Source organism: Pteropus vampyrus, unplaced genomic scaffold (assembly GCF_000151845.1).
Source record: "Pteropus vampyrus isolate Shadow unplaced genomic scaffold, Pvam_2.0 Scaffold454, whole genome shotgun sequence".
In the NCBI taxonomy this organism is placed as follows: domain Eukaryota; kingdom Metazoa; phylum Chordata; class Mammalia; order Chiroptera; family Pteropodidae; genus Pteropus; species Pteropus vampyrus.
In genome coordinates, this window is record NW_011889235.1 from 52,376 (window position 1) to 79,421 (window position 27,046).

Genomic DNA, 27,046 nt, shown 5'->3' on the forward strand with positions numbered 1-27,046 from the left:
TTTATCTCGTTTCTTATACTCTAAACTTATAAATTCTAAAAGTTGTATATCTCAACATTTAAGTAAAAAATAACAATGGCGATATAATAATGGGCTCCGTTTAATTATGCTAACTAGATGCAGTAATTCCGACCAGCACTGTCTATTTGCAATCTCATCGAATCTGCATAATACCCAGGGGCTGGTGTCATTATTCCCATTCTCCGTATGGGGGAGCTGAGGCAGAGATGGAATGCCTTACCAGAGGTCATGCAAGTGATAAAGGGTGGAGTCTGACTTGAACCCCGACCGTCTGAATCCCAAGATGCTCTACTGCCCGTTCCTAGAACGACAGATAGGATTCCTCTCCTTGCCATTCCAGCTCGTTTAGTGGCAGCTTCCTGGGCACGGTGGTCAGAAAGAGCCCGAGCCTGCTTCTAGGTTCGGTGGTGTTGTTAGCTAATTACTTCTAATACAGCCTTGCGGTACATTTCTTCCCCTCCCTGTGTCCCCCTCTGCCTGTGAGCACTTTCTGACTATCAAAAGTGCCCCCATGAGCCGTATCAGCTGGGGCAGCATGTGGCCAGGAGCGGGGTGGGGGTGAGTGTGAAAGCAATAGTTTATGGGCTCCACTTTGTGCCTCCTGAGCCTCTATTAAAACCGTGTGAAATATGCTCACGTCCCCCACGCTGGCTGTGGAGTGTGGTGGCTCCGTAGCCAAAGGCAGTCCCAGATGGCCCTCAGAAGCTCTGCCGTAGACAGGAAGTGACTGGTGGCAATGCCTTCCACGTCGGGTCGATGCTTCTGTCCCCCACGTCAGCAGGAATGGGGGCCTCCAAGCAGGATAAGGATGTTCAAGGAAGCAGGAGGCTCCGTTTCTTCTCACATGTGCGTTTAGCAGATAAACGCATCATCCACGTATTCAACGGCACGTGGACCCGCATAAGCCGAGTTTTGCTTGCATCGTTCTGAAGCACTCGATCTTTTCCTGGAACATCTGTGTGCCATGTTAGCCAAAGAGACCATTTTTTTCTGTCTCATTATTTGAGGAAAGTGATATTCAGTGCCAGAATGATATGCACTTTGCTTCGTTTCTATTTAATTTGCTTCAAACCCAAGTGTTTTAATCCTTTCCCCCCTACACTTTCAATAACCCTGGAGACACTTTTTCCTACGAGTCATACACAGCAGGAAAAGCGCTGTTGGGCTGCAGGTTGGCGCTCAGACTGAAAATGTACGGGACCAGGAGATGGGAAACGAGCTAGAATGCGGGCGATTCATGGGAACCGTGTTTTTAAGGTGAGAGGCACAAGCAGGAACAAGAGGTCTGAAGTGTTTGGCCCCCTCCACTGAAGGTGGGGTTTCCTCGGCCTTCCTGGGCTGGGGTCTCGAAGGCCCCCCTCACAGGCGAGCGGTTCTCACCAGGCCCCTCCTCCATGCGAATTCTATTTCGACCGCCAGCCTCGCCCCTCCACGTGGCCTCTCCGGAAACCATCTGCATGTTTCCGGGTCATCTCACTGTTCCCACCTAGGCATGCTGACAATGTCTCCTACCTGGGCCCCAGGTTCAGTGACCACACGGCAGGAGTGACAGGCCGCCTGCGCGCCTACCCCGGCTCCCTCCCTTGCTCCATCTACCTCCCCTCCCTTCAGCAGGTTTTGTGTCCTTCAGGAGGAAAAATGGGACAGTCTGGACCTCAGACGCCCTTGCGCTGCAGCGGCCCCATCTTCTCCCAACTTTGAGGGCAGCGTGGCTCGTTTGTAGGATCGTGGCTGGTCCTCCCCCCATCCCAGCTCATTCCTCTGCTCCAGACCGACGGTACTGAGAAGGGGCACCCTCGTCAATGGCCTCCACCTCCCAAATGGTGTCCCTGAGTCCCCAGGCTCCTTAGCCTAATGCTCCTGCTTCCTCCACCCCGGTGCTCTGCCTGCTCTTCTCAGCCTCTCTACCCAGTTCCTTCTGGACCGCTTGGTGTGGGTCCGTGTCCTGCCTCCCCAGGGACATCACGAGCAGCTTACAGGAAGCTCGCCTGGCTCCGTGCTGGACACATAATAATAGCATATGAAGTAACGAGATTCCATCAGACATTTTCATGTGGGTTGGTTACCCTCAGAGAAGTGGATCTGAGTGGGCTGGTGCGAGATTCGGAAAACAATATGTCTGCAGCAACTTGAAGTAATAGGGACCACAGACAGATTTCCGTTTTTGTTGATAGGTGGTGCCTGTTTGGTGCACTAGACTGGGAAGCGTTCTACGGCTTTCTGTCTCTAGGCTTGGTGAGAAATAACGTCTCGATAGGCAGGTTATTGACATCCACCCGGATGCGGCAGCAGACCCTGGCGGCACCGCCCTGTTCCCTGTTTGCCATTTCTTCCTGAGGATTCCCAGGGCTGATCAGCAGCAGTGCAGGGCTTTGAAGTTGTTGGCCCGGGGGGCTGGTGGCCCGAAGCCAGGGCTGCAAGAAGACACCTGAGCTCCCAGGAGTGGAGAACGGAGCCCTCAGGAAGTCACGATCAGCCGGGGGCAGAATTGGGTCACCAGAAAAGGTGATCTACACAGTTCAGTGAAGCCAAAGAGGTTGGCTAATCTGTGGCCACTGACAGGGACATGCTAGGAGCATTTCAAGCTGGGGCAGAGGAGCGGACCCCCTGGGAGACAGGGTACACAGGCTTGGGAATGAGAACCGAGAAGCTGACTGTTTGGCCCAATTTGTAAAGTTGCCTCTATCGATGAAATAATTTAAATGACAGGGTGGTTTTCGAGCTCCGTCCAGGGCGGGGGAGCAGCCGCCAGAGTGGACATGTTCAGGCCATAACAATATGGGAACTTCCAAAATGGGACTGTATTTCCATAATGTGGAGGCAGAGGGACAAGCCACACAAATGTTAGATAACCAGCCCTGTGACCCACAAGGAATGAGGCGCGTGGCCCCGGCTGGCCCAGCATCTGAAAAGGGTTTAGAGCAGTAAGTGAGTAAAACCAATCAAATGCCCCTTTTTCCAGCTGTCTGAGCAGCATCCAGAAGACAGACTAAGAGTTTGAATAGTTGACTCCTCCTGCGAATAAGTCCAAGCTTTTCTACTCTCCCATTCTCTTCTATTCATTGATTTCTTTTTTTCCAATCATTCATTCAATGACTGTTTTGTGAACATGTACCGCGTGCCAGGGAAAGTCGAAGGGGCAGTTTCTCTACCTGGCCAGGTGTTCAGGAGCATCTTCGAGCTTATTTTCATTGCTGTCCAAGTACATCAACACAGGAAGTAAACACACACGTACACACATACACACGCCCCTCGGCACCCACAGCCTGTTTTCTTGGCAGTGGTTATTTTGGAAAAACAAACAAGCTGTCTAGAATTAAATTTAAGATTTCCTTGTAGGAGAAAAAAAAAAAAAAAGCAAAGCTGTTGCCTTGGTCCGTGGAGGAAATGTCATCACTTCATTCCACTTAGCAGTCTGAGAAGTCCAGGAATACCATAAAAACTCATCAACTGGAGAAGAGCCAGAGGCAGGCAAATTCTCACTTTTTTAAGAGTATTTTTAATCAAAGTATAAAGTATATACGGAAAAGCACACCAACCTTACGTAAACAGCAGTGAATTTCCACAAGTGCACCCGCCTGTTTGAGCAGCACCCTGACCAAGGAGCAGAGCTTGACCGGCCCCCTCACGAGATGCCCCGTCTCAGTCCCTGCCTCTCCCAGAGATCTCAGAGGTGAGAGCAAGACATTAACGGACCTTCAGTTCTGGTCCCCAGTTGATTTATCCGTCGTTAAATGGGTCCCTCTCAGACACCGCAAAGGCGGGTCCCAGCGATGGGCTCACAGCCACACCGGAAGGCGGTTATTGAAAGTAGTGGAGCCACTTTCCATGCGACGCCGACTTCTAGATTTCCCCGACCCCTGCAGGAGTCTCCCCCTTCCCGTGCCCTGTCCAGGTCTGACCCAGCCTTTATGGAGCTGGCCAAGGACGCCTCCAGGAAGCCTTCCAGCATCTCACCGACACAGCGAATGGTTTCCTCTTCTGAGCCTCTCTCTGCGGAGAGAACAAGGACACGCGCGGGCTGTGCAGTGTGCACCAGCCTGACAAACCCGGCGCCACCTTCCCCCATATACTGCGCGAGGGGAGCCACCCTTGGCGCCGGAACCCGCCGATGTCTCAAGGGAAACACTATGATGCCATGTGCCAGGATGGGCAGAGGCCATGTGATTAATGGATGGCATTTGCAGATGCGGCCACAGAGTCATCGTGAAACTAGGCACCTTGGCATGACAACGCTGATCTCTTTACCAGAACATTCATTTTGAAATCCCCCATGAGTCATGGGCATAAGGACCATTAAATCGTTCTCTCTCCAGATCACTGCCCCAGCCCTATGCAGGGAGGCTGATGTATTTGAGGACAGTTGGGGTTTCTCGTTGCTTGACTGTTGTGTTTCTTACTGTCTCATTTCTTCTCTGGCTGCTCTGACCAGCACTGCCCCAACCCCCTTTAGGCTGGCTCCCTAGAATCTGATTCTCCCTTCTTTGCGAGGGTCCTAAATATCATCAATTCCTATTCTTTATGCACTTGGCACTTTCCTCACGCGGCTTCTTGGCTTTCTACCCGTACTGGGCAGCCCCAGAATGTCGGCTTCCAAGGGAAGTGGAGACATGGATGGAACACAGGAGTTAAAGTGTCTGGATGCGGGAGACGCTTCAGAGGGCGGGGCAGTTATCCTTAGACAGGATTTCTAGACCCAGCTCTGCCTTTGGGCGAAGGTGGACCCATCTTCAATTTCATAGTCAGGATGACGTGGAACTGGGTCTCCAGAATGTCTGATAGGATTTGGCCTGACACATAAGCCTGGAGAAGCAGACAGGACCCCACGAGCATGGGAAAATCAGCACGGAATAGCCTGGTCTGTGTGTGCGCATGTGTGTGTATGTTTGAAGCTGACAACCCTGAGGCTGAGTCCAACTCTGCCATTTATCGGCTGTAAGACTTTGGGCGAGAACCTAACCTTTAGGCACGATGATTAACAACTCCTGCTTATCAGGACCAGTGTATCAGTACGCTCCGACTCAGAGAAAAGTCCAGCACAGCTCTTGAACACGGTGACCATTCCCGGTTCTTGGGTTTAAGAAGATGCCCGAGTCTTCCACACTGAGCTACGTTTGAAAAAAACCCGTATTCCTTCCTTATCATGAGTTGTTGTCCCCAAATGTGTATTTTTTTTTAAACTTCGCCTTAAAATGTATGAGTTCAGATATTTTCACATAAATTGTTTAACCCTAAGTAATTTTTCACCCTAATTCTTTTTTATCATGGTAAAGGATCCATAACATAAAATTGACCATTTCGATCATTTTTACGTGTACAGTTCAATGGCATTAACTACATCCGCATTGCTGGTTACCCTCACCACCAAACACTACACCCCTTAAATGACAACTCCCCACGGCCCGCCCCCAGCCCCCGGGAACCTCCACTCCACTTTCTGTCTCTATGACTCTGACTGCTCTAGGGACTTCAGGCAAGTGGAATCACACAGTATTTGTCCCTTTGTGCCTGGCTTATTTCACTTAGCAGAAAGCCCTCAAGTTTCATCTAGGTCGTAGCAGGTGTCAGGATTCCCAGGTGTATACGTGTGGTCTCCAACTTTTGATGGTTTCGACTTACGATTTTTCAACTTTATAACAGTGTGACGGTGATACGCTTTCAGTAGGAACCTTACTTTGAACTTTGAATTTTGATCCTCTCCCTGGCTAGTGATGTGCAGTGCGATGCTCCTGTTGGGCTGGGTGAGGGCGGAGAGATGATTTCGTCCAGCTGTAGCTGACGTGAGTGTTCTGAGCCCGTTTACTGTGGTCTCTGCTAAGCTAACTGCGGGTTAGGTGGATTAAATGCATTTTCCACTTAATATTTTCAACTGACGATGGGTTTATCAGGACGTGACCTCATCGTAAGTCGAGGAGCTTCTGTATTTTAAGGCTAACGTTTGCAGGGCTGGGGCTGATGAAGACCCGAGTCTGAGACTGTGCAGAAAGGGTAAACAGTGGAGGAAGCAGGAAGGTTGTGGCTCGGAGCATCTCTCAGCTTACAGTCTGTGCAGTGGGAGGAGTCTTGCCATGGGCACTGCCTTTTCAGGGCCTCTGTCCGTTCAGGAGGAATTTGTCCCTAGGGCCTGAGAGCAGGACCCAGGGCCAACCCAGATGTGTCTTTTAGTATCAAGGACCTGTGAACAATCCTCCCTTAAGGGGTCATGCCTCAAAGTTTCTCAGTGAACTTTAGGAGGCAGAGACCATGGCCGGAAGTTTGTCCCCAAAAAGTGCTAAATCCAAAGGAGATTTTTACAGACAAAGCTCAGTGCCAGGGGAAGCTGTGCCAGCCTTTGTTTCTGCTGGCAAAGCCACGCAGAGAGGTCCCCCAACTTAGCAGCCAGCCTCCTCCCACTTTAGGTGACTTTGGGTGAATGTACTCGTCATGGGTGGAGCAGATGTCTGTGCGCCCAGACAGTTGAGAGGAGCCAGGTATGATGGCAAGCACACGGGGCTGGACTTGGGAGACCTGGGTGGAGATCGGCTCCATCACAGTTGATCTTGCCGGGCTCTAGGGCCGGGGTTACACCGACTGGTTCAAGAGGGTAGACCACACCCCTCAGATGCTTTGAAATGTTAGAAAATCAGCAGTGGAGGCCACCATTTTCTTCCTTTGAGGTGGCCCTTGGCCCAGGTGGTTTAGAGAGCGGCAGTGATAACGAATGCCACCAACAGCAATTCCATGACCTCGACCAGCTTGAGTCCAGATCACTTTTCCTGGCACGAGAGGGCAATGGTGGTAATCATGGGGTACCGAGGAGTCACTGGGTCCCAGCAGCTGTGCCAGGCTCCTCATGAGCATCGTCACCTTGACTCCTCTCAAATACTCGGGCAGGCACATGTGGCTATTGTCCCCACTTGACAGAGGAGACTGAAGTTGATGGAGACTCAGTCCCATAACTGATGGCCGGTGGGGCCGGGACTGGAGCTTGGTCTGTCTAACTCCAGGGCCCAAGCTCAGGGACCTGAAGCATGCATGGCCGGATGACGGACTAGCTGACTCGTGAGTTCTCCAAGTCAGACACCATCAGTGCCACTTCGTTGTGGCCCAGAGGGCTCGTAAAGGCCAATCGCTCATCTCAGAGCTCTTCCTGAATCCTCCGGAGAGGAGTTCCATCTGGTGAGGTCCTGGCTAGTGGTCCATCGGGTCAGAGTACCTCTCACGGGCTCCCTCCTGCTCACCCAGCAGCCTCCCCACCCAGCTGCAGAGTTGGAGGAGAAACCCTTTCTCTCCTGGGCTGAAACTGTGTGTAACCTGCAGCTCTGCAAACTCACTTCTCGGGGGCAGCCCGCTAGCCTGTCCCACCTGGCCTGCCCGACGGAGGGCCGGTTCCAGAATCAACAGCACTGTACTCCTGAGAGTATCAGCCTGGCTTTACTGACGCTGGATCTGTCCACTCCCAGAGACAGGCACCTAATAAACCAGAGACCGTCCTTCTAATAAATAATCATTGACTTGAATCAACTCATTTGCCTCTGCGCGCCTCTCCCCTCCCGTAACTCCTCAGCACCCCTAAACCTATCTCTGGGGACCACTGACGTGCAGAGGACTTAGAGAAGCCCAGGAATTCCCAGATATTAGGAAAACATATGGTCCCTGGGACAGGTCCACAGTCACCCCCAGCAGAGTCGGGACACATAGGCAGGGCCAGCGGTGTGTCCAGTCTTGCCAGCACAGAGTGTGATGTGGACATCACTCTTGATTCATGGAAAAATAATCTAAAAGTGCCCTTGGCTGGTCTCCCACAGGATCTGCCTTGAGGGAATGACTTTGAGTTTCCGAAGGGACTTGGAAAAATTATCCTCCGTTGTCCCCATATGTGAAAAGTGACCATGTTATGAAGCGAGTTGTTTCTCACCCAGAGCCGGGGGTATGTGTCTGTGCATACATGTCTGCTCGAGGGGAATCTGGTCTCTTCCCAGCCCTGACCTTCGGCCACGTGGAAACTCACTGGGGCTCTGCATCAACACCGACTGTCGCAGACCCGGTCGTGAAACCAGCCGCCGAAGCCACTTACCCACTCAGAAAGGGCTCCCGAAGTGCCTTAGTTGGCCACTTATTCAAAAGGCAGCATGTGTAGAGGAGGCATCAGAAGTCCCGGGTTCAAGTCCTACCTGAGCCATTGTTTTTTCATCCGTAAAGTGGAGCCGATGATACTTGCCATAGGGAAGTTCGTGAGATTCAAGTGAGACACTGTGTCTCGAAATCCTCTGTAAAGTAACATGAGTTCGTCGGGGATTTTTAATAAGCACTTGTTGGGCGCCCGCTATGTACAGGGCTCGGCAGTAGCTGGCAAGGGGAACAGAACGACTGGTCTCATTGTGATCCCCAGAGTCGTCCCTCACAAAGGTCATCCAGCCGCTTCCCTCTTCCGTCCTCCTCCCCCATCCAGGGAGAACCAGGCGCCGTCTACGCCTGGCCGGTGAAAGCGCTGGTCCTTCTGATGTGGCTTTCACTAGCCCTAGCTCCTTCTAGGAAGGAGTGTCCTGAAGGCCTTTTATTCCCCTTTGTGCCTCTGCTAAGCTTCCCCAAGAAGTGTTCCTTTCTGGAGCGAGATGTGGGACACAGCTTGATGTCACTCTTCCTTTGCCTACGTCTGCACGGCATCACCAAAGGTAAGCCCCAACCCCTGTGAGTGTGTCCACGGAAGGCTGTGGGGGACCTGCCCCACCAGATGTTTCCCAAGGAATCAGCTGAGCTCTGATATTGTCCACTTCCGAGCTGTGCGACTTTGGGAAAGTCACTGCCTTGTCTCAGTTTATTTGTCCATCACATGGCTATAAGCAGAGCTTCTGTGATGTGCGATGGGTGGGAGGGGCCTGTCGGCTTTGAAGGAGCACCCAGCTGCCAGAGGCTGCATTATTGCTGTCTCATCAAGTGCCCTGCTTCTCAGAGCAGCATCTCCTCTCAGTCACTCGTCTGCTGGTTCGGGAGAAAAGTCTGGGATTGTGTGCCAGACTTGAGCTCCCCCAACCTCATACTCTGGACCTCTGGACCCGGGGGCGAGGGGGGTGGGGAGTGACTTGGAAAGAAGAGGGAAATACTGGAGACTGTGTTTCGGGCAGCCCAGCAGGCCGCCCAGTGAGATCTCTGCATCTAAAAGGACATTTGAGAACTTTTTCAAAGCCATTTCCAGTTATCCAGATAAACCTAGTAGCTCTAAAACCCAGGGACAGATGATGGAGCCCAGACAGCTTTGTTCAAGTTGCTCCTAGACACTCCAAAGACACTGATTATCTGATCCCAACCTGCCCTCCTAGGGCAGCATTGCAGGGGTCGGGGGCAGGGAAGCTTTGGGGGAGGTGCTCGTAATGTCCCGTTTGGGCCCCACACACCTTCTGGTTCCAGGGGCCCTACCGTTCTCAGCCTCTGACTTCCTCCTTTTCCTCTCTGTGAGTGAGATTTCCACGATTCTCTTAGGAATAAATCCATAAACCTGTTCCCTTTGTGTTTCTTCCAAGGCAAGGATCTGGAGGAGTTAAAGCACATTAACTTCTTCCCTGCATCCTGGCTGGTCCGGGTTAAAGCCAACCATTACCACGCAGTGAGTGGCCAGCTCAGCAAGGAAACAGTTAGCAAAACGTATTGCCTTTCTGACTTTGCTTTTTCCGGAGATGTGTTTTGCATTTGAAACCTCTGGGCCTTTGAGGTGGAGATATCTGGATTCTCCGCCAGGGGATGTGGGGCGAGCCAAGCCTGGGAAGGGGAGGAGGAAGGGGGCCCAGACTTGGAAAGGCAGGTGCTTAGAGCATCTATCCTGTTGACCTGGAGAGTTAGTTGGGGTCGGGGAGCACCAGCCACACCGCCCTTCCAACCGAGTCCCCGTCAGACACAAATGTCACAGGCTTATTACTGAAACCATTTTTTTCATGCAGAGAAATTGAAAGAAACTCGTACCCTCAAACTCACCACCCACAGATAACCACTGCTAACATCTCATTGCATTTTATTGCCTTTCTCCCTTTTCTTTTAAATACACTTAATTAAATGGGCTTCCTAACACCATTTTTAGTGGCTGCAAACTCTTCCACCAGATAGTCTATGACCAATGCTACTTTGCCATTCCTTCGTTGCAGAAAATTGACAGTTTGACAGTGTTTCTGATTGTTAGCTATTATGAATGACTGTATGGAGAACAAATTTGTACATCATGGTTTATTTTACTCTACATGGAATTATTTTCTTATAGAATATTTTCAAGAGTCGAAGATACTGGCCCAAATTATTCTTAATTTATGTTAACAAGTTTGGGACCAAATACTCTCCCCTGTGATAAATGAGAGTGCCTCATTTAGTACGTGTCCAGCAACGTGGCCTTTCCATTTCAGATCACTTTTGTTCATTGAGAAGCGAACAACGGCATCTCATTTTTAATCATGCTTTCCTTTTATTACTGGTCACTAGGAATATTTTTCCATGTGGCATTTCTCCCTTTGTGAATTGTCGGTGCAAACTGTCGTACTTTTATGTGTTTCCAGTTTTGCATTTTTAGCGATGAAGTAGGGCAGTGTTTGAGTTGTGACGATTTATGAGTCACCCGTTAAAATTCAATTCGGCTCAACAAATACCTCTTGTAATGGGCAAAGCACGGAGCTCAGCGGCCCCGCGGTAGATGAGGGCTCCGTGGAACCGGGCGTCTCTGCCGCGGAACTCAGATCTGTGCTGTCACAGCACAGAGCGGGGCAGGGGACGATGACCTCGGAGCCGGACACCTCAGGAAGTCCCCACTGCCCTCTTCATGTCCGTCCAACCCTGCCCACTTCCTTCCTCTTGCCCCCAGTTGCCAATGTCACCCCCCTGAAATCCCAGCCCGCACGTGGAGCCCCCAGCTCTTGACTGCAAGGCTGTGATCGTTCTCTGCCTCCCGGTCAGCGTGCTTCCCCAGGAACTTCTCTTCTCTGAAAAGCATCCTCTGAAAGCAACGAGCATGGAACCTGGCACCACGGAGGATTTCAATAAACCCTGCAGACTGGCCGGATGGCCGAGAGTAGGGTCCCCAGACAGACTGTGGGGTCGTGTGGATCAGTGGGCCGATGTGAGGGTGATGCCTGGGGTCAGGCTGCCAGTAAGCTGTGTGTGTTTCCCTTCAGCTGGAGAACGGGGGTGACATGACCTACTTGAACGACCTCGCCACCCAGGCCATGAGATTCGGGCTGATGTTCAACCAGGTACTGATCACGGGTTCTGAGCAAGGGGAAGAGCAGTCCCCGCCTGCACTTGGCTAAGGACCTTCATACGGTCACTTCTGGCAGGAAGGCCAGGGCAGAAGAGGTAGCCACAGGCATCTCTTCTCCACCCGAAGAAATTATCAAGACAGGGCCTAGGACTGGCCGCTCAGAAAGCTGTTGCACACCTCCACGTTCTCCTCGCCGTTCTGATTTTCCGGGGATGGAGGCACTTCCCTGGGACACAGGACTTCCCATTCTAAAAGCAGGAAAGGCCTGGGCAAACTGGGGTGAGTGGGTCGTTCTTTTCCCCACAAACATCGAGAGATGCCCACTGCCCGATGACAGAAACCACTCCAAGCCTGAGTTTGCGGTTACGAGGCTGAACCTACTCTGGGCGGCAGTTCTGATGAGCACCAGAACCAAAGCAACACTGGGTTGGGGAGCTCGGCCGCACGGCGTCTGGTGGTTCGGTCACCATGGGAGTGTCTGGGCTGGAGGCTGCCCCTGCCTTCCCTGTGATAGGCACAATTCTCTGAGAAATCACTGATTTCCTCCAATGTCTTTAAAGCCAGCCCAGTAGTGATTTCAAAAAGAATTCATGTTTCAGGGCCCTGGGACCCTGAATCTATCATCAGAGATTCTGCCTGGGTCAGGCCTGGATGCGCTGGGTCCACCCCCTTGCTTGCAGAGACAGACTGCAGACCACAGGGGCAGGACACTGGCAACGCCATGAGCATGGAGTGTCTCTTAGGCCTTTCACACTGGAGCAAAATGCTCTCCTTCCAAGCCTACGGGTGACAGGTCATCTAAGATCGTGCCTAACTCATTGTTTCCCCAAGATCGTCACTGAACGCTAAACTGTAAGACTTGTGAAGTCACTACAATTTGGCTTTTCCTATGCTTCCGAGGCTAAAATTGTTTTAAATCAGTTGCCAAATTAGTCACTTTTGTTGTAACTAGAATTGATTTTGCCATGTCGTCCTGCTTTTCAATGCCAATGATTTTTTTCCCCTGTCACTTTGTTGTTTATCTTTCCCAATTTAGGAATATACGACTCATTCAAAAATGATTGCTATATATGGATTCTTCTTTGAGATAAAGGGAATCAAAAATGACACTACCTCTTATAGTTTTTACATGCAGGTAAGCAGGACAAAGCACAGGAGAGGTGTGTCTCTGAAACAGCCTTTTAGATTCAGAGCTAATTCACACTAAATTAACGATGATTGGTTCATCATTAGTTAACGACTAATGTGGAACGTGTTGTAAGGCTGGTGCTAACCGTGCTCATAGATGTGATGTCACTTGATTTTTGTGAGGTTGCTGTGGTCAACCCGTTGATCAAATGAGAACCTCAAAACTCGGTGTCTTCTCGTTCACGTGGCCTCTCTCGGCAAAGCCAGGGTTAATTCTAGACCCTGACTCCACGTGTGGGGCTCAGTTCATCTTCAGTTTCTACACGATGGGTGATGCTTTGCAGATGGCCATTCTTCGTGGAGGCCACCGTTAGCGCCCACAAGGGAGAAGGAACGATCTCGTTTAGAGCGGCAAAGCAGGGTGGCAGACAGGACATCAGAGAAGTCGGGAGGGTGAATGGCTCTGCCTCCGTGCTCCTGCTGGACTCTTAGAAGAGGCAGGAGGGGACTGTGTTCAAGAGCGGAGAGTCTGAAGTCACACTGCCCAGTGAGCCGTACGATCTTGGCAAGCCCACGAATCTCCCCGTGTCCAGTTTCTTGACCTTCAAGATGGGGAAGGTAATAGGACCAACCTCACTGGATTCTCAGGCGTATTCATGAGTTAATTTGTGGGAAGGGCTCGAAACAGGGCCTGACACGTAAAGCTCTCCATAGTAATGACATGGACAATGACGACTATGATAACAGGCCACTATGTTCCACTGAAGGTTTGCTATCTAAGTCTCAAGACTTCAAGCTCCTTGAGCAATCATTATTCACTTTTTATTATCATCACTAATCGCAGTACCTGGAACATAGGGGAAGTATGTTCATATCATGAATGGATAAATGAATAAATGTATAAGTGAAGAGACTTGAAGCTTAGGCCCCACTTTGCCACGCCCCCATTACGTGCCCTTGAGCAAGCCACGTCTCTTCCTTGGGTCAGTCCTTGGTCCTCAGTGACTAAACATTTCCCTACGTAATGGATTTTACTGGACGGAAGAGATGTTTTATGTAACGACACCAGTCCAAATGCTCTTATGAATACTACGTTAGTTTTAAAATTCTGGCAAAGCGATAGCGAAGACCTTCCAATTTAGTAAGCTTGATACAATGGCGTTTCTCTGGGTTGGCCAAACCCTAGTCCACTGGCCAGTGGTTTGCCTATGGTCAGGGATCAAATACCAACTGACTCAGCAACAGTGGCGCTCAGGACACGAGCCGTGGGGAAATGCTCCCTGCATAGTTATACGGGAGGGTCGATGTGCCAGGGACCAGGCTTCGCTCACTCTGGGTCACTCCAGTGTCAGTTCCATCTAAGGTAGATTGCCTGCCTTGCAGAGGATAAGGCACACCGACGTGGACTCCTCACTCTGTGAGCACGGCCTCATCAGCCTGCGGGCGGAACGCTTGGTCAAGTACGAGATCACAGCGCAGACCCTGGTGGGCGGCAGGTGGCAGGAGTTCAGGACAAACGAAATCATGCAGAAGTTTCGGTTGGTCAAGACATCCTGCAAAAGCCACGTGAGTGTTTGTCTTTTCTCTTTCCGTGCGGTTTTGCTTTCTCTCCCGGACCCCTTTTTGGGAACGCCTGGCTTCATTTCTCCGGTGACCTGCAGGAGAAGCTTGCTCAGTTTCTTAAGGATTATCACAGCCCCAAATAATGCTAAAGAGAAACCTCCTGGAATGGAAAGCCAGGGATACTGGAAGAGGTGCCCCGAATCAGACTGATGTGGGTCGCACCAGATGCTGGGTGTTTTTCCAAAGGGAGAAAGGTTTGGTGGAGTGTGTTTGCTGCCACCACCTCCATTCTTGCCTGGACGTCACCCGTCACTTCTACCGAAACCCACAGCCCGACCCACCTGCCTCCGTGGGCCAGGCCGGCATCCAGGCGGATTCGGTACCCGGCCTGGCTCCTGATGGCTGCAATCCAAAAATTGCCGGAGAGCTTGTCTGTGGCCCTAGGAGGAACTCCTAGGCGGTCTGGGGCCTCCCGTGCTGCCCCGTGGAGAATGGGACTTGGCCTTCAACCAGAGGGTACTTCTCAGTCCTGGCCACACATCAGAAGCACCTGGCCCTTTGCAAAGTCCCCAGGCCTATGTGCCAATCAGACGAGACCAGATCTTTTGTGGTTGGGCCCAGGTATCAGTATTTTTTTTTATAAAGCTTCCCAAGTTATTCTTCAAAGTGTTAGAAATCAGAATAGCGGGCGCCCTTGTAGAGGCGGGTGTAAGAAAGGCTGGGATGTTGACCAGGATGGGATCTGAAGGAGAAGTCTGACATCCCTGAAATGCTCTTTGACACGACCGGGGTGGGGGTCACGCCGGAGGGCTTACTTGTGAAAATTCATAAAGCGGTATCTGTAAGATGTGTGCACTTTATTATATTTAAGTTATACTTAAATTTTTTTAAATTGAAAAAAATTTTATTTTAAAGACCATCCCTCAGTGATTCTGCTGTGCAGCTGGAGCTGAGAACAAACACCCTACATAACTGCTCGCCTCCCTCGTCCCTCTCCCCGAGGGCGATTGTGTTTATCCTAAAAGTTCCATTTTGTTTTGTTTCATCTTTTAGGTCTTGAAAATCCAAACTGTGGGCAACCCGATCTACGTGAGTTTTTCATTCATCTTCCCAGGATCTTGACTATTTCCAGAAGAATCTATGAAATTTTTTCTTCTACTGGTCTATATTAAAAAGAAATAAAATGGCATTAAGGGGACTACTCAAGTATTCAGGTGACCTCCCTAGTTAGCGATGATCCCATTAGAACTTTTGCCCATTGTTCTAGTCCGTTCAGGACTAAGCCACTGGGTGGCTTATAAACAACAGAAACGTATTACTTACAGTTCTCTTACAGTTCTGGGGTCTGGAAGTCCAAGGTCAAGATGCTGGCGGATTCGGGGTGGTGTCTGGTGAGGGCCGTCTTCCTGCTGTGTCCGCACATGGTGGAACGGGCCAGCGGGCTTTCTGAGGCCTCTTTTACAAGGGCGCTAATCCCATTTGTGAGAGCCCCACCCTCCCAGTCTAATTCCCGTCACCTTCCGGGGTTAGGATCAACGTGTGAATTCTGAGGGGACACATTCAGACCGTCCAACCCACATCTGTGCCTTTTGAGCATGGAAAGCACCAGAGCTGTGAGTCCATTTGCCGTCACCGACCCCAAAGCACCTTGAGTCCTGCCCTAACTTTTCATGCTCCTGGGGATTCTCCGATGGCAGCACCAGCAATAACAACACTCTACTTGGAGCATCACACACTCCTTTTTCATGATGTCTCTGCCAGCTGCACAGAACAACACACCTGGATATTGTCCCTGGCAGTTGGAGCTCAGCCAGAACAATAGATGGGAAGGGAGCAGTTATAAAGTTCAGAGTGACTTACTTTACTTACCATTCTCCCTTTTTAAATGGAACCCGGAAGTTGGGAAAAAGAAAGGAAACCACCTTCCTTCCAACTTGGAAAATTGGTTTCCAATGCAAGGGGAAAAAAGAACAAAAGTCAAGGGCCGAAAACAAAAAAAAATTAATAATTCCGAAAAAGTGGGGGGTCAGGAGTCCCCTGTTCAGGGTCTCACAAGCCTACAGTCTAGCTGCAGCCAAGCTGTGTTCTCATCTGAAAACGTGACTGGGAGAACCCAGGTCCGAGCTCACGAGGTTTTCGTCAGGTCACTTCCTTGCAGCTGTCTGAGGACCTGGCTGCTTCCTGGCTGTTCGGAGAAGCTGCCCAGGCCCGAGAGGCCCCCTGCACTTCCCTGCTACATGGCTCTCTAGATAGACATTTCAAAGCATGGCTGTTTATTCCGAAGGCCAGCACCAGTCTCTCTCACTCCAGTCTGCTAAGAAAGAGTCTTGTAAGATAATCACGAGAGTGACATGCCATCACCCATAGTCTCTGGGCTAGAAGTAAGTCACATGTTCCACCCACACCCAAGGGGAGAGGAGTATACTAGGGGTCACCTTAAGGTGTGTCCACCACAGTGTGTTATCCAGCGTCATTGGGAATTTGATGGAGCATCACTCTTCCCAGCAGAGGACCGATGCCCTGTGCAGAGTGACCTGGGAGAGAGAGAGAGACCGGGGGAAGGCAGCCCAGTGGGAGAACTGAAGCAAAGGAGCCGGGCGTTGGGTCTGTTATCAGACGCATCCTCGCCCCCGCCTGCAAGCCCTGTGCCATCTCGCTCACCAGCTCGCTTCTGGCCTGGTCCAGCCAATGGGAAGCGGTGACAAGTACTTAGAGGGCAGGAAACCAGGAGAAGCAGGGACTTTTCACCCTCTCAGCCACAAAGGGCATTTTCCAGCAGGGGCTGTGTCTCCTTCATGGCTCCAGATCACTCTGCCACCATAGCTTCTACCCCATAGCTTCCTGCTATGTTTCCAGCACCTGTCAGATGAGCCTGCTTCTGATTTTTTGTCCCTGCGTCCCTCCAGCCCCCAGGGCTGCCAGTCCCTGGGTTGCCTCGTTCTCCTCTATTGTCCTTCTTGGTTCTTCCTTCATCTGAGTAATCGGTTCTCTGTATTTATTTTGTTTGAAATCCCTAGAGTAGTTTCTGCTTTCTAGAGTTATTCCTGACATAAGGGGTTTTGATGAGCTTGCAGATGTGGCCCATTGGGGTAGATCGTTAGAAAATACGGCCTCAGTAATTCCATCCGAATGGCAGGGACTGGAGTGAGGCAAGCGAAGCACCCACCTTGGGTCAAAATACTCAATAATCCAGATCATACGACTTTAATGAAATATTTTTAAAAATCGAAAGCAACACAGAAAATCTACGATGTAGCTCAATGACTTACCGTAAGGTGAACATACTCAAATAACTAGCACTCAGGTCAGAAACAGCACAGACCACACCGCAGACACCCCACTTTGTGCCCCCCAGTCACTACCCCTTGAAGGTAAGCGCTATCCTGACTTCCATCGCCCTCGCCCTTAACTAGTTCGGCCATTTAGTTTGAATATTTAATAAGCAAAGTCAGACAGCTCGGACTCTCATGCCTGTGTTCTTTCATTCTGCGTCATGTTGAAGAGATCCGGCCACGTTGGCACAGGGAGCTGCAGTGTGTTTTTGAGTACGCATGCTGGTTTCACTTTTTAAAAATGAAACGTCACTTCTATAAAATAACGCAGGCTCGTCAAAGGAGAATGAGCGAATACGAAGAGGAAACTACAATCTGCCGGGACTCCCACTACTCAGAAGTTTGGCAGGCGACTTTTGGGAATCATTTTTAGGTGCGTTCATGGTTTCCTTCCCACTCGAAACGGGATTATGCAGGGCTTGCTTCCTTGGAAGGTGACTTTTTTTTTTTCTTTTCTCAAAGAAGAGTTAACCGGGGCGGCCTCTGTAATAGAGGAGCGTGGTATCTGGGGAAGAAAGCGTTGGTATATTTGTCTCACCTCCAAATTGACAAATTGCGCGAAGTTCAAAGAATGAATTTTCTCTTACCCTCTGTGGATGTCGCTTCCTGTCCCTTTTGGAGCGGTGAGTACCGCAGGCCTCGCTGTGTGGGACAGCCCCGTGACGGACCAGCCGCCGTGCAGACATGCAGGGCTTGACGTCACTGGCTCTAGGAAAAGAGCAGCCTCGTGACATTTACCCCAGTCCCATGGGATGACAGGGAAGATAAGGACCAAAAACTTCTGAAAAACCAGTTTGAACACGTCCAAGAGAGATGAGGCCTTTGGGAAGCACCGCTGAAACATGAATGGTTGTGCTCTTTCTAAGTGGAAAGACTGGCCTAGCTTAGGTATTCGGAATATGCGCCTGGAGTTTGCAAGAGAGGCAGAGACATGCAGAGCAGCAGCGGAACTAAACTTCCAAGGGTCCAAAAGCCCAAAGCTGGGGGCGTAGGAGGAAGGGATGAGGCAGGGGCCAGAGGGACTGGGCTGGGTCAAAGCTTGGCCCCCAGAATCCGTGTGTTTCCGTTTCCTTCTAAGACCCACTGAGAAGAGGGGAAACGTTTTAGGGTGCTTAATTCAAATATATCGAACACCTACTATACACTCAACAGAACTGTGCACTGAGCATCCGGGGCGCAGTGGGCCATACTGCGCAGGGGTGTCACATGTGAAATCATTAGATTCCGACGGGGAGATTGGACGGGGTGACAGTGGTCTCACTGAGGAGGTAACACATAGATGGGCCTTGGGGGAGGGGCGGAGTCCTCACAGGCGGAGGATTGATGGCAAATGGCGCACAGGTGGAATTCAAACCGCAGAGAGCAGGCTCACCTCCAGCTCCAGGCTCTGGGACTATGTTCACCAGAATCACGTGGGAGCTGGCACCAAGGCAGGTCCCGGGGTCCCAGCTGCAAGGGGCTGATTCGCAGTGTGGGAGACACCCGGAAATCTGAAGCAGGAGGTCTGCGATTGCACCCAGAAAGGACTCAATCTGAAAACATCCATCCCACCGCAGAGCTCCCCACTGAACCCACACATCCGATTGTCTTCCTTAGTGACAAAAAAAAAAAAAAAATCCAACAATACCAAAAAAACCCTCTGACTATCTCACCACACTGGCTGGTTTCATTTTTGAAAACAAATTTCCTAGAATATGAAATAAATAGAACCTCGACGAGGCACTCTCCTGTGGGCGAACCATCCACTGTAACACGGGGAGGCCAGCCCTTCCCGCTAGGGGGCGCGCTCTGCCGCGAAAAACCCGAACCAGCATTTCGGTGGCAGAAAGGAGCGACATAAAAGGTCATTTTGCAGCAGGGGGTGGTCCTGCCGCCTCCTTGCTCACGTTTGAGAGAGAACTTTTGTACCTTCCAGGTGAGGCTGAGTTATTCGAACACTCACAGTGTCGACGTCACAAAAATCTCTGAAGTTGAGAAGCATAAGTTACGGGAGAAAAATGCTAAGATCCTGACAAGCTCTTCTTACAAGTGAAAATGTCTTCGGCTAGAATTTAAAACCCTACAGTCAACAATGTCCAAAGCGGCGACCATGAGGGCTGGTCAGCATGACACCTTCTGTGCCACGTACATGACTTCTCCCTGTGTGCCCCTCCCATCACCCGCCTCTCCCTCCAACCCAGATGGCCCAGAGCTCGTGCTGTGCACAGCGACTCTTGGGTCCTGAAGTGGGGCAGACAAGGGTCGGAGTCCTAGCTCTGCTCCCTACTGTGTGGTCTTAGGCAAGTCACCTAACCTCTTGAGCCTCCGAATCCAAACTGAAATCGGCAGTAAAACCTGTGATACGTAGTAAATCAGCTGACATGCGATTATAAAGCACCTGAGGTGTAGTAGGCGCCTCATACAATTTATTCTTGCTTCTCCCTCGCTGCTTGGCGTCCCTTAGTCCTTGAAGGTCAGGATAGATGCCGTGCGATCGTGGGAAGTCTTCACTTCTCTGGGCCTGCTTCCCCCTGTGCCAAACGGGCAGGCCGACCTGGGTACTCTTGGTAGACTTTCTAGCTGCGTCATTGAGTCCTCTAACTCCATGAGTTGAGAAGAACAGAAGCAAATGGTCAAAACTATGAGCCAGAAGGAGGAGAGAGAAGGGTGAAAAATGAACTATCTTGTTTTCCTACAGGTTCATCAGAGTGAGAATGAATTGGGAAGAGTGAGAGGTACTTTTTTTTCACCTCTCCTCTTTAGAGGGTTTTGCATCCAGGCAACTGGTGTGTCTATAGGACCAGAGAGGAGAGAGGAAGTTTTTGGCCTTATAAGTCTAGGATGAGAAGGGGAAGAGCTGGGCACGGGGGCGGACTCCCCAGGGACTGGGTGGGGAAAGTCTTACATCCCATTTGCACACAGGGGACTGGTATAGAAGGCAGTAGAGCCTGACTCACAGGCCCTAAGGCTTTGAGAGCTGGGAACGGGGAGGGCAGATTCTCCTGGAGGAGACGGAGAGGGGAGAAACCTCCGTGAGGGAAACCTCAGGGACAGTGCTGTCCAAAAGAACTGCAATGGTGGACGTGTCCTATATCCACGCTGTCCCACACAGTAGCCACCAGCTCTGTGTGGCCACTGAGCACTTGAAATGTGGCTAGTGTGACTGAGAAATTGAGTTTTTAATTTTGGTTCATTTTAATGCATTTGAATGTAAATAGCCATAAGTGCAAGGAACTCACCATGGAACGAGGGCTGACCCTTCTAATTTTGGAGACCCTCCAGCAAACCCGTCCTCTCGGCCTCTCCACAAAGCCAGAAGCAGTGAAGCAGCAGTGGCCGGCCATGCCTGCGGCTCAGCCTGCAGCCGCCCCACACATCTGCCAGGACTGCAGGGGGAAAGGAAGATTCTAACGCCAGGGGAGAACACTCAGTTCTGTAGCAGGGGTCCTGATATCACTCTGCTCCTTCTACCTGCGCCGATGGTTATTTAAATCCAAGTAAATTAAAATGAAATAAGATGAACAACTGAATTTCTCAGTGGCATTGACCATATCTCAGTACGCAGTGGCCACACGTGGCTAGTGGCTACCGTATGGGACAGGGTGGATATAGGACAGAAGGCTCCCATCGCCTCTTTGGGACTCTGCTTTCCTTCTCTGACTCATTCATTTATTCCACAGACTTCGAGTGGGCTGCTGCTGTAGGACAGGCTTGGGTTAGGGTTTTAAAGGTGAACGAGACAGGCCTCACTGTCATGGAGCCTACCACGTGGAGAAAGACAGTGTGGATGGAATAATTGTACTGCAAATGCCAGAGGGAGCACAGTTCTTTGGCAGCATAAAGCATAGAAGCCGGTCGAGGCCCAGGGAGCGGCTCCCCAAGGAAGTGACACTTAGTCTGAGAGCTGAGGTAGGAGTGGAATCAAAACGGGTTTGGGTAGAGAAACCTCTCACACACCGCTGGTGGGAACGCGACATGGCGCAGCCCTTGGGAAAAGTCTGGAAATTCCTTGAACAATGAAACACAGAGTAACCATCTGATCCAGCCATTTCAGCAGGTACGTGCCCAAGAGAAGTGAAGACACGTGTCTACATAGCAACTTGGACGTGCACGTTCATAGCGGCATTATTCACAGTAGTCTAAAGGTGAAAACAACCTGAATGTCCATCAACTGATGAATGAATAAACAAAATGCGGTCTAGCCATCTAATGGAATGTGATTCAAACTGAAAAAAAGACCACCAGACCCTGGGAATGTCTTACAAGCTACTGCACTGAACACTTTAACGGGTGAAATGTATATGAATCGTATCTCAATGAAGCTGTTAAAAATAAGAAGAGGAAGAGCTGAGCATTCCAGAATAGATTCAGCCCAGACAGGAGGTACGAGAGAGCCTGCCACCTTTAGGAGACATGGAATAAGGCCACGTGGCCAGAGTTGGCAGAGCAAGCACAGTGGCTGGAGCTGTGGGTGCTTTGTATCTGGTCAGCACCTGTAGGCCACGTGATGGATCTTCATCTCTTTCTGGAAAGCAGCCAAAATTATTGAAGAGTTTTAAACTTGGGCCTACCCTGATGAAATTTGCATTTTGAAAAAGTCATTCTAGATCACATGGCAGAAGGAGTGGAGTCTGGCAGAGCAGAAAGGAGCACATTTAAGAGGCTTTGGAGAGACCAGGGAGAGGTGAGGGGGCTTGGGCAGGAGTGGCGACTCTGCCAAACAGGCATAGAGCTCAGCCTCCACTCTGTCCAAAGAGAACGACCATCCTCGACTGGCCTGTGTGACTGTTGGCTCTGCTGCCAGGTCCCAGGTCACCACCCGGGGACATGACTGTGGCTACTCAGGGGACAGAAGGCTTCTCTGCTATTGCATATAGTGTGCACTCTTCCAGACGAGGCTGCACCAGTTTGTTTTATTCCCAAAGGGCACTGGCAGGTGGCAGTGTAAATGATGCCACCTTTCCGAGGACAATTTGGCAGCATATTAGAAAAGGGCTCAGGATGGAACCTACTGAGATGGATCATTACGGTAATGGCCCCAGTGACTTCCCCCCACCGGAGTCCATGCCCCTTGGCCTTGCTGTGCCCCTCATCAAGAGACAGTGTCTATTTCTCCCCTCTCTTGAATCTGGGCCGGTCCTGGGCCTTGCTCTGGCCAAAAGATGTGGCAGAAGCAACATCATGTGAGTTCCGGAGTCTGGACTCAAGGGACCTTGCAGCTTCCGCTCTTGCCCTCTGGGAACTGGGGGACCAAGCCGGGCGGCAGCCCAGACTAGCCTGCTAGAGGCTGAGAGGCCATGTGGAGAACTGAGGGCCTCAGCTGAGTGCCAGCACCAATTCCCAGAATTATGAGTCAGGCCACCGAGAACCTTTCAGCCCAGTGGACCTTCCAGTGGAATGTAGCTATGTGAGCGACCCCAGAAAAAGCCACTAAGTTTTGGAGAGGTGTGGACTCCAGCAATAGATACTGAAATACATACCCTCTTAATTACACAAATCCACTTTTGGTATTTATACCAATAACAATAAAATCCAGAACATAGCCAGTGATTTAGCGACAAAGGTGTTCCTCGCAGCGTTGCTTATAATACGTAGCAGCAGCAGGATCCCAGATGTTGGACAGCAGGAATTTGACAGACTGCAGCCCCTCGGATGTAGACGGTGCAATCAATGAGGAGTTACTGTTGAAGCATTGTAGTGGCAACATTTCCAGAACATAGTGTTCATTGGAAAAACAAAGCAATTTCTAAAAGCACACACGACCCCATTGAAATCTGCGTATTTTAAATCTATTTTAATATGAAGTTGATGAGTCCGAAGGCATGGGCAACTTCAACGTTACACTGCTCCCAGGGACTGGATGTCATCATTTCTCTTCTCACCCACAATCCTCTGCTTCTCTGTGTCCGAGCCATTTCCCGCTGGCCAGCTGCTGACGTTTGAGAGGCAGATTCATCCACTCTCAGAGCTGGTGTGAGTTGCAGCAAAGGTAACTTCCACCTTTCTTTCACTGCACAGGCTTTCCTGGTTTCTCGGCCGCCCAGGGACATCTTCCCCTGAGCCATTTCTCACCCACTGATTTCCTCCTTAGATGCCTTTACGGCGAGGGAACGTCCAGGTGCAGCATGAAGAAAAAACCAGCAGGAAGCCAGGAGGCATGCATGGGACGGCGGCTGGCAGCCAGTGAGTTGTCATGTGTCCGCCTGGCGCACCAGAAAGGGCCCAGTGAGTCTCAAACACAATGATTAACTTTTCTTTAATCTCTGCATCACTGAACAGCACAGCCAACTGCTTGGCCTCCCCCGACAAGCTCAGCGTGAGTCACTCGATGTCTTACTGTGGCCTGAGCAGGTGCGGCTGTTCCTTTATGTACCCTTGAGATACCCAGGGAGTGAATTATGCTTGCCGTCCTCCTCCAACACCAACTAAATAGCAAATCTACAATGTCTGATTTAAAACAAAATAACATTGCTTTAAAGTCTTTTTTCTGCTGGTTCAGAGCCAAAGGGATGAGTCCCGTTTCTTTCCCCTTTTCCTGGCTGTTGAACCAAGGTGGAAGGTTTTGGGGATATGAAGCAGCTCCGTAAGTAACAGGAAGTTTATTAACTCGTGGGTTAATTGAGAAAATCATTTACCAAACCACATTTGCACGTGCTGTGCGAACAATTCTTGAACTGCCGTCAAGACCGGGCCCCAGCTGTGGCCTAGCTCTTTCTAGCTTAGCTCTTTCTTCTAATGTGGGTCACTCCTTAAACTAGGACAGTCTGCAGGTGTTCCCTTCGTGCTCGCTCAACTCTTACCCCTTGAAAGAAAGAGGAGGACCGGAGGCCTGCTCGGGCAGGGGGAGGGGCAGAAATCAGGGAGAGAAGAGCAGCAGGTGTTTTTCGCACTGCAGACGCGTCGTCCGCCTCTCTGTTCCATAATCTGTTCCCTGCAGTTGGAACCACACAGACCTGAGTTCCGCCTCCCCTTCCCTGCAGCCTTCTGGCTGTGTGACTTCCGGCAGATCACCTAACCTCTCTGAGCCACGGTTTCTCGTCCTCTCAGAGCCATCGTGATGATAAAATGAGGTAATGAACGGAGATGGGTGGTAGACAGAATGATGGCCCCAAAGATATCCATGTCCTAATTCTGGAACCAGGGAATGTTACCTTGTATGGCAGAAGGTCCTTCGTAGGTGTGATTTATTTGAGGGTTTTGAGATGGGGAGAATATCTTGGATTATCCAGGTGGGCCTGTTTCAGGGGTCTTCATTGGTGGAAGGCGACAGACCCGAGAGGCAGACAGTGATGAGTCTGTGGACACAGAGATTGGGGGATGTGGCCACAAGCCAGAGAATGCCAGCGGTTTCTAGAAGTTAGAGGAGGCAAGGAACAGATTTTTTATCGACGGCCATGATACCCTGAACGGGCTTGATCTCGTCTGATCTCAGAAGCTAAGCAGGGTCGGGCCTGGGTAGTACTTGGATGGGAGACCACCTAGGAAGGCCAGGTGCTGTAGGTGTTGAAAAAAAAAAAAAAAAAAGGAAGAGAGACTTTAGCCCCGTCAAACAGACTTCGGACTTCTGGCCTCCAGACTGTAAGACAATAAATGTGTGTTGTTTTAGGCCTCTCGGTTTGTGGTAATTTGTTACAGCAGGCACAGGAAACAAATACAGGATGATATGTAAACATAAAATCCTGTACAAATGGAAGGATTTTCTACAATGTAGCCAGAGCCAGGTGAGCCCAAATAGAGTGGGCGCGCCTGATGAGCCAGTAAGGTGTCAGGTGTCTATTTGCATGAGCTTATTTGCAGGGAGGGAAGGTGCCCCCAAGGAGGGCTGTGAGTGGCTGTGTGCCCGGTCACCCAGATTCGAGCCCCAGTCCAGTGGGGACAGTCTCCAGGCAGAGCTGAGGAAACTGTTTTCCAAGGGACTCTGATGGCCTCGTGAGTCCAAGCTGTGCTTCTTCGAGGCCCAGTGACAACACAGAACACAGAAGGCAGTAGGGAACATTTGCCCCATTTCTACACGTAACGTGGCCTGGCTGCAACTCAGTAGGCACTGCCTGGCATGTTCTCGCCCCCAAGGGCTTCATCTCAAGACTGTTGGCCTGCTTCAACTTTGGCCCGGGTCACTGACCAGGTGGCGGTGGAGAAACACCATCTTTGGGGCCATGCAGGCAGCAGATATCACCCAGAGATTAGCGGTACAGACCCAGATTTTCCCAGAAACTCCTCCAAAGAAATAATGCAGTGCGTCTGGGGAGTGAACACACAAGCCACTGGCATTTAGGCAAATGTGTGATGGTGCCCCGCCTCACTGACGAGGCCTGGGGACCCTCAGGTCGCTGCACGGCCCAGCTGTTGCCATCCACCCAAGTTTCTCTCCATAACAGCTGTTCTCCAGACGCTCTACCCCCGGAGCAGCTGTGACCACACCTCACATCTGTAACGTGGCTTATTCACTGGAGCTCACGCGTGATTCTCTGGGAACTTCTTCTCTATGCCACTCTCATTCTGTGTCACCTGGAGAGCCATCACGTGTGGTGGCTGAGTGAGATGCTGGATGTCACAAGGCTTCTTGTGCTCCAGGTCTCGGAGTTTTGTTAACCCAGGAGCGCTGCCGCTGGGGGCAAGGATGTCTTCCATCAAGGGCTGGGTAGAGAAGTGACGTTCTCTCTGCTCAAGTGCTCACTCGGTCGGCAGACCCTCGCTGGACGGGCTTCGAGCCTCGTCTGCGGTGAGTGTACGCTCACCTGCTTGGCCTCACTCCCGGGCCACCGGCCTGGTCCGTAGCCTCTTATCTCTCCTGATCGGCTGCCATCCCCACTTCTCCCGCCCCATTTCCGCCCGTGAGTCACACAACGCAAAAAGGGGATCGATCAGATCAAATCGCCCCTCTGTTGCTTTGCCCTTTAAAGTATTCCAAATAGGAGTTAGAAATAACACTTAGCAAATAACTAGACAGGATGCCCAGTGAAATTCGAATTCCAGATAATCCACCCACTAAAAAAAAATTTTTAGACAGCATGACCCAAAACTTATCTGAAATGCGAATTTCACTGGGTATCCTGTTGTGATCTTGTTTCAACTCTACCAGGCACGATGAACGCAGTCTCCGCTCCTCACCTTGACCAAGATGCTGGGGTCCCACCTTCCCCACCTCGGGGACCTCCCATTGCGTCCTCACTTGCTCCACACGCCCCAACACATTGAGCTTCCTTCCGCTGCTTTAACGCATTAAACCCTGTCCCACGTGGAGCCCTTGCACCCTCTGGTCCTCTGCCTGGAACAGTCCCCGTCCTCCCCACCCTCGCACGGCGGGCCTCTGCTTATCGCTCAGGTCTCAGCCCCGGGTCACCCCCTCGGGCGGCTTCCCTGCACCCCTCCAGGCGCGCTCTGCCCTGCCACTCGATTTTCTTCCCCGCTGCACATCCACAGCGTCTGAGTCCACTGCTCGCTGGGCCGGAAAATATCAGAAACCAGCCAAGTGGAAAAGACTCGGGGAGCCCATGAAGTGGTTTTCCATGGGGGTGGCCCGAGTGAGGGTCAGTGGAAAACTCTGGAAAAGTCGGCCTGGTTCTCCTGCCACATTTCAGTTTACTCTTCTCGGAGGGTGCCGGAGAGACTGGGGGTGGGCGAGGGAGGAAGAAGCAAGGGGTGCTTCTGCTTTGGGGTCTTTCTCTGCCTCCTTTCTCCTTCTCGGCCTTATTCTGCGGCGTTGCTACAGAGCGCATCTTCCCACGCTCACCACTGCCCGCCTGTTCTCCCTTCTCAAGCGTGGCACCTCCGGGCGGACATGAAGGCTATTTGGGAAGGTTCCTCC

General features: G+C 51.0%; 1 protein-coding gene, 1 long non-coding RNA gene and 1 pseudogene across 2 annotated transcripts in view; 2 read left to right on the forward strand and 1 right to left on the reverse strand.

Moving 5' to 3' along the window:
- BTBD16 (BTB domain containing 16) overlaps positions 1 to 15,049 on the forward strand; it is a 38,683-nt gene extending 23,634 nt beyond the window's left edge. The window contains exons 10-15 of the mRNA XM_023524262.1: positions 8,453 to 8,675; positions 9,522 to 9,604; positions 11,151 to 11,228; positions 12,273 to 12,371; positions 13,748 to 13,930; positions 14,981 to 15,049. Of these exons, the coding sequence (XP_023380030.1) occupies positions 8,453 to 8,675; positions 9,522 to 9,604; positions 11,151 to 11,228; positions 12,273 to 12,371; positions 13,748 to 13,930; positions 14,981 to 15,049 (735 nt within the window). The remainder of the gene's footprint in view (positions 1 to 8,452; positions 8,676 to 9,521; positions 9,605 to 11,150; positions 11,229 to 12,272; positions 12,372 to 13,747; positions 13,931 to 14,980) is intronic.
- A 2,587-nt stretch (positions 15,050 to 17,636) lies between these two features.
- Positions 17,637 to 18,803, reverse strand: LOC111732405. Its single transcript, XR_002777539.1, has 3 exons — positions 18,632 to 18,803; positions 17,847 to 17,967; positions 17,637 to 17,764 (listed from the first exon to the last, which is right to left on the reverse strand). It is a non-coding gene; the product is annotated as an uncharacterized LOC111732405 (long non-coding RNA).
- Positions 18,804 to 24,622: 5,819 nt separating this feature from the next.
- On the forward strand, positions 24,623 to 24,741 carry LOC111732407 (annotated as a pseudogene).
- Positions 24,742 to 27,046: the final 2,305 nt, after the last annotated feature.